The 9,237-nt window shown below is 48.3% G+C and overlaps 1 protein-coding gene across 1 annotated transcript; it reads left to right on the forward strand.

Annotated features, from left to right (window-relative positions):
- The first annotated feature begins 5,805 nt into the window (after positions 1-5,805).
- Positions 5,806-8,829, forward strand: LOC121834431. The gene has a single exon (XM_042288118.1). The coding sequence runs from the start codon at positions 5,868-5,870 to the stop codon at positions 7,149-7,151; it is 1,284 nt and encodes a 427-aa protein (XP_042144052.1). The 5' UTR covers positions 5,806-5,867; the 3' UTR covers positions 7,152-8,829.
- The last annotated feature ends 408 nt before the right edge of the window (positions 8,830-9,237 follow it).

Consider the following 9,237-nt stretch of genomic DNA (forward strand, 5'->3'; position numbering starts at 1 on the left):
GCTTGGCACAAAGTGACCACCCGACCTGCGCCGAGGCCCTGCGCTGCCGCCTCATAAGGGAGGCACTGCGGCACGCAGATCGTCTCAGCGTATACGAAGGCGCTACACTGCAGTCCAGTGACGCACGTGCGAGGTTCTGGGCGGGGAAACTCCACCACAGCTACGATGGGGCAGCACTCAAGGAGTGCAATAAGGTCCCGGCCGCCCAACGTTGGGTGGCCGAGGGTACACACCTACTGCCAGGCCGGGAGTTTATAGACATGGTGAAGCTTCGGGTCAACGCCATGCCAAACCGCACCCGCACGAAGAGAGGCCAGGGGGGAGCCAGATGTGCCGGGCTGGGTGCAATGCACCGGAGAGCCTTGGCCATATCCTGCAGCGGTGTCACCGCTCGGACTTCAAAAGGATCAAACGGCACAATAACATCGTGCAGTTCCTGGCGTCCCGTCTGCGAAAGCTGAAGTGGGATGTCCGGGTTGAGCCTACCATTCGTACGTCGCAGGGTAGGAGGTTCCCCGACCTGGTGCTGTCGAGCAAGGAGCAGGTGGTCGTTCTGGACGTCCAGGTCGTCGGCCTCCGCATCGGCCTGAGCGAGGCTCACCACCAGAAAGTAGCCAAGTACTCTCTGCCGGAGGTCATTGACCAGGTCCGGGGGAGCCGTGCAACGGATCCCCTGGTTTCCAGTGTGACCCTGTCCTACAGGGGTGTGTGGGCAGCCGAGAGCTCTGCGGTCCTGACGGACCTTGGTCTGAACCGTCAGGACCTCAAAATTATAACTATAAAGACCTTACAGGGTGGTCTGGTGTGCTTCCGAACTCATCAGCGGATGACCAGTGTGGTGTTCCCACGGGCGATGGCGCGTTCGGCGCAGTGACGGTGCCCCTCTTTACTAACCCCATTTTAATGGGCGTTGAGGTTCCTCTCCCCAACCATCTCGAGAGGTATTATACCTTTTTGCCCATTGTTTTGTCGGGTGTGGGGGGGTTCCCGCGCTTACCTGGAGAGGGCGTAACTCGGTCCCCCTAACCCCTTTTGTCATCGTGGGTCGGGTTGGGTTCCGGTTGAGTCCCTAGTCGGGTGGTTAATTCTCCCGAACTGGGGGCTGGAGCGGCCGCTTCGTTCCCCAATGGGTTCAGGCCACAGTGCCCTTCTGTCGCCCGACGATGAGGGAGTAAAAGTTTAAATAGCCAAATGCCTCGTCATCTAATTAGTGACGCGCATGAATGGATTAACGAGATTCCCACTGTCCCTATCTACTGGACTACTTCCCTAGGCGCCGAGGGGGCAAGACCTGCATCGAATGAGCTCCCCAAGCTAAGTATAATTTTTATATTTCCAGGCTAGCTGGAAGTATATTCTTTTAGGTATTAGAGTCTAAAGGTATACCGATTAGTTTCCAGGTGTGTTTGTTTTTCTAAAGTTAATTTTCTTTGATTTCTGAACATTTTTGTGTGAGCTAGGCCTAGCGGGAAAAAAGTCAAGATGGTCGCCACTTGATTTTGCGTCCAAACTCAGAGTTTGAGCGCTGGCCCGTACAAATAAATCTAACGCCCGTGTTCCTCGCGTTTGCGCGAACACGAGCGTGTGTTTGTTTTTTTCGTAGAGGTAAAACTTTCATTTTTACAGCTACTTTGATTTTCGAAGTGGTGGGGTTTTAGGTCGGGGGCCAAACAAAGGAAGCCTGAACTACGCAGGCTAACTTCTTTTCATTTCTTTTCGGGGTTTTTTTCCGATTAGCTGGACGGTTAAGCTAGGTCCCTTGTGTAGCTAAAAGCCTAGCACCACCCTTTTCAGGTGGTGCAATTTGTGTATGTCAGTTTTTTGCTGATTTATAGGCTTTTTGTTGAAGCACACTTTTCCCGCCTTTTTTCTTCCGACCAAAAACGCCATGTAGTTTTTTTGTTTTTTTTTTCTCTCTTTCAACACTAATGGCGGTGTAGGGCTAAGGTCGGTACTCGTTGCAGTAGCGCGGTCGCGAGAGTACGTTTGTTTGGTCTTTTTTTTTTTTCATTTTAGGTTATTTTCTTATATTTTTAGGGGTGTCCCTTTGTGATTCTGTCCGCGCCATTTTTGGCACAAAAGACTCTGTTTTCTTTCGTCGCGAGGAGTAGCTGGGGATTTTGGTACGGTGTTTCGGCTGGGCTTTGGGTTTTGTTTTTATTTTTGCTTTTGGGCGTTTCTTATGCAAGCCTGTCCGTCATCTGAGACGCTCAGATGCCGGGCAGCACTACTGGCGATGCCTCCCCCCCGGGGGAGGAGGTAACTGAGAAGGGCAACGGGGATTCCCGTCCGACCCAAGAGACGCTCGCCGCGCAGGCGAAAGACGTGAAATTCAAACTCAACCCGAACTCCGCAACTCTGGTAGACATGTACCATGACATAAGTGAGGCAATCCCAGCGGTGGGCACTAAAACCAGTAAGACCCACGTGGCCAACCTGCACGGTGCATACGACCGTCTGTTTGGTTTTGCGCTGGATCTCATTAACCAAAACACAGCACTGGCTGCCAAAATGGAAGCGTACAAGGAAGAGAGGGAGAGGGCCCCAGCCCCCGCAGCTCCCTCCCCCACCCCAGAGAGTGTTGCCGCCCTGCAGCGAACCTTCTCGCAGGTTCTCCAGCAGAACCCGGCGACTTCGAGCCCGAGCCCCGCCGGCCAGCAGCAGGGGGGGGGCACCACTCGTGGCCCCCATGCCAGCAACACCACCCACAGCCCCCAGGGAGAGCCTGTTGATCTACCCGACAACCAAGCCAGCAGCTGGGGTGGAGCCCTACGCAGGGATCTCCCACCTGCTGCGTACTGCCTTCGGAGCTCGGACTCGGCAGCGTCGAAATTAAGCAAGTGAGAGGGGGGGGCAATTGTCCTCGGTCATAACGCGGCCGGGCTTGACCGCCTCGCGGAGGCCATTAAGGCCAACGAGGAAACCGCGTCGAAGCTTACAACTAGGCGCTCAGAAAAGAGGGCCCCACAGGTCAAGATTGTGGGGGTTGACCCAGGGGTGGAAGCTGCGGACCTAGTTGAGACCCTAACCTCAACGAACGACCTGCCAACCGAAGACCAGAACAAGGTCGTGGCCTCATTTCGGGCAGCATCGGGCACCATGGTCCATGTTCTGGAGGTTGGGCCCCAGACGAGGGACATCCTCCTCCAAAAGAGGAGGGTGTATCTCGGATGGACGTCCTGCCCCGTTTATGAGAACCTTGGTGTCCGGCGCTGCACGAAGTGTTGCACTTATGGCCACACAGCTAAAGTGTGCAAAGACCAGTCCTCGGCCTGCACTGAGTGTTCCGGCGACCACCCCGGGGCCAACTGCGGGGCAATTGAGAAGCGGTGCCGTGCATGCGTTCGGAGCAACGAGAAGTTCAAGACGAGATTTCACGTCGAACACTCGTTTGGTTCTAGGGTATGCAGGGCCCTGCTTGAGAAGGAGCAGCAGGCTCGACGATATTTAGCCTACTAAAAGCCCCTTTACCAAGCATTCATAGGTACATAGCTCTAATTCAAAAGTTATCTTTTCCCGCTTTTGAGCTGAACATACATTAACTTAAAACACTAACTATGACCAGCTCGGATAGCAGACTAGATATCCTGCAGTTTAACGCAAATCACTGTATAAGAGCTATAGACCAACTTAGGATAGATACTATGGAAATTAAACAACGCATCACCTGCATTCAGGAACCTTATTATCTTAAAAACAAGGTTGTGGGATTCAGCATTAAAGATAATGTCATAGCATTCGAAACAAAACCCAGAGTCGCAATGGTAATTCACGATAACTTTTGCGATGCATTTCCTATTACCGTAGCCAGAGATCTGCTAGTGGTCCGCTGTAACACAGAAAACCAAACGTTTGTGCTAGCAAACGTTTATATACCACCTGATGACGACATAACACCTTGGCTGCAAATAATCACCGAAGTTGTAGAACAGCACAAATCAGAAAAACTTATATTATTAGGAGACTTTAACGCAAAAAACCCCAGCTGGGGGGGAGAGAGATTAGACCAGAGAGGAGAGGAATTAGCAGACCTATTTATAAGCTTAGAATTAGTGTGGATCAATGACAGAAACTCGTCCCCAACTTTCGCCTCACCAAACGGCGAAAGTTGGATTGATCTAACTATTGTAAATGGACACACATTAGGACACATTTCGGATTGGGAGGTTTTGGACACTCCTTCAGGCAGCGACCACAGCTACATCAAAATTACAGCTTTTGGAAACAGGTGCCCAGTCAAAAGACTAACAAAAACAGGCGAGATAAAGGTTATAGACAAATTAATAAAAGACCGCTGGCTTAGGGACATGTCAAGCATACCTCTCGTTTCCAAAAATCATTTATAGCATGTAATTAGAACATTTTATGACAAAATTGAAGAACTTACGGAAATATATTCCAAGTTACCTATCGAGCAAATGAAGTTAAATGGTGGACCCCACAACTTTCTATCGAACGTAAAAAAATTCGGGCGCTTCGGCGCAGATATCAAAATTGCAAAAATAACAATAGAGATCACTTTAAGAAATCCTATTATGAAGCGCACAAAGATTATAAAAGCAACATAAAGGATGCAAAGCAGAGCTCTTTTAAAGAGTTCTGCGGTGTAATCCACGGCAATAATGTTTTTACCCTCCCATATAAGATAGCACTTAACAAACTTAAACGCCCGGTAGTGCTTTGTCCTCTCGTGTTACCAGATGGAGTTCGGACGAAAAGTCTGGCAGAGACAGTACGTTTTATCCTAACAACGCTATTCGAGGAAGATGACCCAAACAGCGACTCGGCACATGAGACCAACGTGCGTCTCATGTCACTCGAAGATATCAATACAATCAATGACATACCATTCACTTCAGCAGAGGTAGATGCTGTTTTGGCTAAATTGAAATTAACAACTGCACCAGGAATTGATAATATCAAAACCTTTTTTCTGAGAACAATCTACAACAACTTTAAAGAACTCTTTCTTAAAATTTTCAACGCGTGTCTAGAATTTGGTTATTTCCCCGCTGAATGGAAAGAAGGAAAAATAATACTACTCAAAAAGACAGATAGGGTTGACAGTCCCTCCGGATATAGACCGATCTGTCTGAACTCCATCTTTGGTAAAGTATTAGAAAAATAATTAACAATAGGCTGTACCATTTCTCACACTCTAAAAAACTACTTCATGAAAACCAATTTGGCTTTACCCACAGAAAGTCTGCAGTAAGCGCGTTATACAAAATTAAAACTAAGCTGAGGACGTCAAGAGGGAGGGGAAGGGGGCAATCTTGGTGTCTCTGGACATCAAGGGAGCCTTCAACTCGCTCTGGGCCCCAGTAGTAATTAACAAACTAAGAGAAAACAACTGCCCCAGAAATCTCTTCAATTTGGTTCGAGACTTTTTGACAAACCGCAAAATGTCCTACTTAACAAAAAGCGAAAAAATTACTATCGGCTCAGTAAAGGGGTGTCCGCAAGGTTCACCCCTCAGTCCCCTTCTTTTCAATGTTGTTATTGCGGATCTTCTTCAACAAAGATTCGAAAACAATATAACGATTCAGGCATTTGCTGACGACGTAACCCTAATAGTGACGGGAAAATCACGGAAAGAACTGGAGGACAATGCAAACCGGGCGCTAAACCTCATTAAAGAATGGGGAGATGAAAAAAGGCTAAGCTTTAACCCGGCCAAGTGCGAAGTTCTTGATATTGGAGATCGGTATAAAAAACGAGTACCAACCATTAAATTGGGAGGTCCCAACCTCACTCATGTAAATTCATTAAAAATCCTCGGGGTCGTTTTCGACTCAAAACTGACATTCACGGCACATGCAGAATATCTAAAATATAAAATAACTCAAAGCACCCAAGCCCTCGGCATGTTTTCCGGGGTCAACTGGGGCATCAAGGGGACACAATTCAGAGACATTTATATCAGAGGAATAGAACGAGCAATTACGTACGCCGCCCCCGTATGGTGGAAAAATACAAACAATTCGCACTTAGCCAGAAAGCTACAGTCAGTACAAAGAACGCCGCTTTTGAAAATAACTAAAGCATACCGCACCGTTAGCAATATCAACCTTAATATTCTCTCAAACATTATGCCAATAGCACTAACACTCGATAAAGAAGCCGCGTCATTTCACTTGTTTCAGAGAAACAGTGACCACACTATACTTGGGACGACCTGGGAGACGGAAAAAATCCAAAAACTGTTAGATCCCTGGGATACGCACCCAGCAGAAAAAACAGCTGTATCATTCTTTAAAAAAGCGCCTAGCACTGCTCAGCTTAACATCTTCACAGATGGATCTGTCTGTAACCAGACGGTAGGAGCAGCATTTATAATACTAGATGAATCGGAAAAATCAAATAAGAAAGCAATGTACAAATTAGAAAAGCACGCAACAATATATGATGCCGAAATGATTGCAATTCTGAAAAGTCTGGAATACATATCAACTTTTAAAAACAGTACAACCTTTAACCTATTCACGGATAGCTTATCCACACTGCAGGCCCTAGCTAACCCCCACAATAACCATCCAATAATTCACCTCATAAAAAATACCATTAAAACAATTCGAACAATGCATAGTATAAAACTAATGCATGTGAAAGGCCACACTGGGGTGGAGGGAAACGAATTGGCAGATAAACTAGCAAATAAAGCGCGAACTCATGGAGAACCGGTAGCGTTACCCATGGGAAAAAACTATGTCAAAAAAGAAATCAAAATTCAACTCTTTAAAGAATGGGATCAGCGATGGAAAGAGGAGGGGCAAAACTCCGAATTGAGTACATGGATCCCTAGTATATACGATATACCAGACAATTTTCCAGCAAACTTTTACGTCTCACAGGTCGTCACCAATCATGGCAGGCTGCCTTATTACCTCTATAGAGTGGAACTGTCTCCCGACCAAAACTGCTTCTGCGGGAGGCAGTGCGTTAATTTCCTACACTATCTTAATGAATGCCCGTTACTAAAACCTCTCGCGGAACAAGTGTACAGTTTATTGCCCGGCAAAGTGACCACTGTCACGGATAAAGATAAAATTAACATTCTAAAAAACCAAAAAATTCTTAAACTAATTGGAGAAATGTTAAATCTCATTGGGGCAAAATTAGGCACATTAGAACGAAGAGGGCTAACATAACAAAAAAGTGATTGCCTGTCGGAAAAAGCGGGCACAGTGCAATAATCGGTGAGCGTCCCCGCCCGCACCACAGGTGCAAAGTGCTCTGCACCTTCCGACACGCAACACGTGCCCAGGCACTTCCTGGCGCACAGGGAAGAGGGAAGGGATGGGAGGGATGGGGGAAGGGAACTCACAAACACACAGACACACTCACTTGCACAACAACAGGAAGGTGAAACCCGGGAATACTCCCCCATGCAGCGGTGCCCCCGCCCACGCTACCCTCCAAAACCCCGTACTGATGGGTAAGGTACGGGGAAGGGGTGGGGCAACGGTGAATAGCCCCTCACCATGGAGTGGAGGTACTCGAGCTCCAGCACATTGGCAACCCAATGCCAAGAGCAGGGCCATCTGGGGAGGTTCGCGGCCACCTTCAAACATTAACTGCTACAGACCAGGTAGTGTTGGGGGCCCTAGGGGTTCCCGCGCTCGGGGTGCGGGCTGGGCCCGCGGTTTGCCGCTGTCTTCTCCGGCCAGATGGGGCTGTCATTAAGACATGCAGTGCCCGCTGCGGCTCCTTGGCCACAAGGGGCGAGCAGCGGGCACCTCGGGGGCCGTGAGACAGCGGTGGGACGTGGGTCGGGTGCGCGCCGGGGGCGCGGGGATTTCTGTGGCCCTCTCTGGCACTCCCACATAACATAAAATACGATACCAAGTAGCATACACCACAACAGCAATGGCGACGTGGCGCGAGTACAGGCGTAAGCGGCGCCCCCGCAGATGGGCGTTCAGGTGGGCCCGCCCCTTCAGCAGATGGGTGGAGGGGAGGGGCCCACTGGACGCGGCTCAAAGCTCGGGAAGAGCAGGGCCGCTTGTCTCGGCCAGGGAACCATTTACATAAACTAGTATAATGGGGACACCTACAAATAACACGAATGTATACGCACAACCAAACATAAGACTGCCGCATACACTGCCCCCAAGGCCTCGGTCGATGATAGCGGTGCCCCCGCCGGACCCGCTCCACAGCCACAGCCCAGGCAGCCTGCTGGGGCGGAGAGGCCGGGAAACCGGCCTCTCTGATCTAGCAGGTGTGGGGGCCAGGGGGACAAAGCCCCGACCCTGTGCTCTGGAAGTTCCCTCCCCTTGTTGAGAGAGTGACGAGGGGGGACGACCAGAGTTACGGCCGAGGGACAGGGCCATATGCCGGGACCATGGGGGCCTGCAGTCAAAAGACAAAGGGAGGACAGGGAAAGAGGGAGTAGGAACACAAAAAGGGGAGGGGAGGGGGAGACTAATGAAGGCCTTTCTTTTCAGTACCCTCGCGATCCCCACCCGAAGACAGACAGCAACCCCGATTCGACCATAAAATTGTTTATTCCTCAAGAAGCCTGTAATCAAGAACCAACTACCGCCGACCATCATCCAGCAAGCCGTCCAGATCCATAATTCGACCATAGAACTGTTAAAACATCAAGCATCATGTAAAAAGAACTTTCAACAACCATCGTCAACTAGCCCGAAACGCCACTCAAGAGAAGTCATCAGAGAAGAACTGGGGGGGAGGGAGATACATTTTAGTAATTGTTTAGTCCAGGAAGTAGCATGTAAAAGGGGGAGGGATTTTAGAAAAGGCTTTCATTAGTGTGTACATTGATATGTATATATTTTTCTTTATATCTTTCACATATTTCACTTAAATTTTACGTCTTTTTATGTTTTTACCCCATATACGTATGTTTGCAATTTTTTTTTCCTTTTTTTTATATTTTTGCCTTATATATGGGTGTGTATGGTTTTGTGTGTATGTATGTATGTGTGTATGTACATGTCTATGTATATATACACACATATATATATATATATATACTTTTTTATGCATTTTAGTGTAAGAACACTATTTCATTTTTACTATTTTTCTGTAAAGTGATAGCATGCTCACTATTTTACTCTTCATCATATTTAACCAATATATATAGGCTTTCATTCTGTACAGCGGGTGCATGCGCGCTTCTCTTCTGGGGAAAATTTGAAAAATAATTTTTTTTTCCTTTTCTAGTTTTCAATAAACGTCGCTGATGGACTGGGCCGGTGCCCTTGGCTG

This window comes from Ixodes scapularis, unplaced genomic scaffold, assembly GCF_016920785.2.
Source record: "Ixodes scapularis isolate PalLabHiFi unplaced genomic scaffold, ASM1692078v2 ptg001158l_1___fragment_3__unscaffolded, whole genome shotgun sequence".
Classification (NCBI taxonomy): domain Eukaryota; kingdom Metazoa; phylum Arthropoda; class Arachnida; order Ixodida; family Ixodidae; genus Ixodes; species Ixodes scapularis.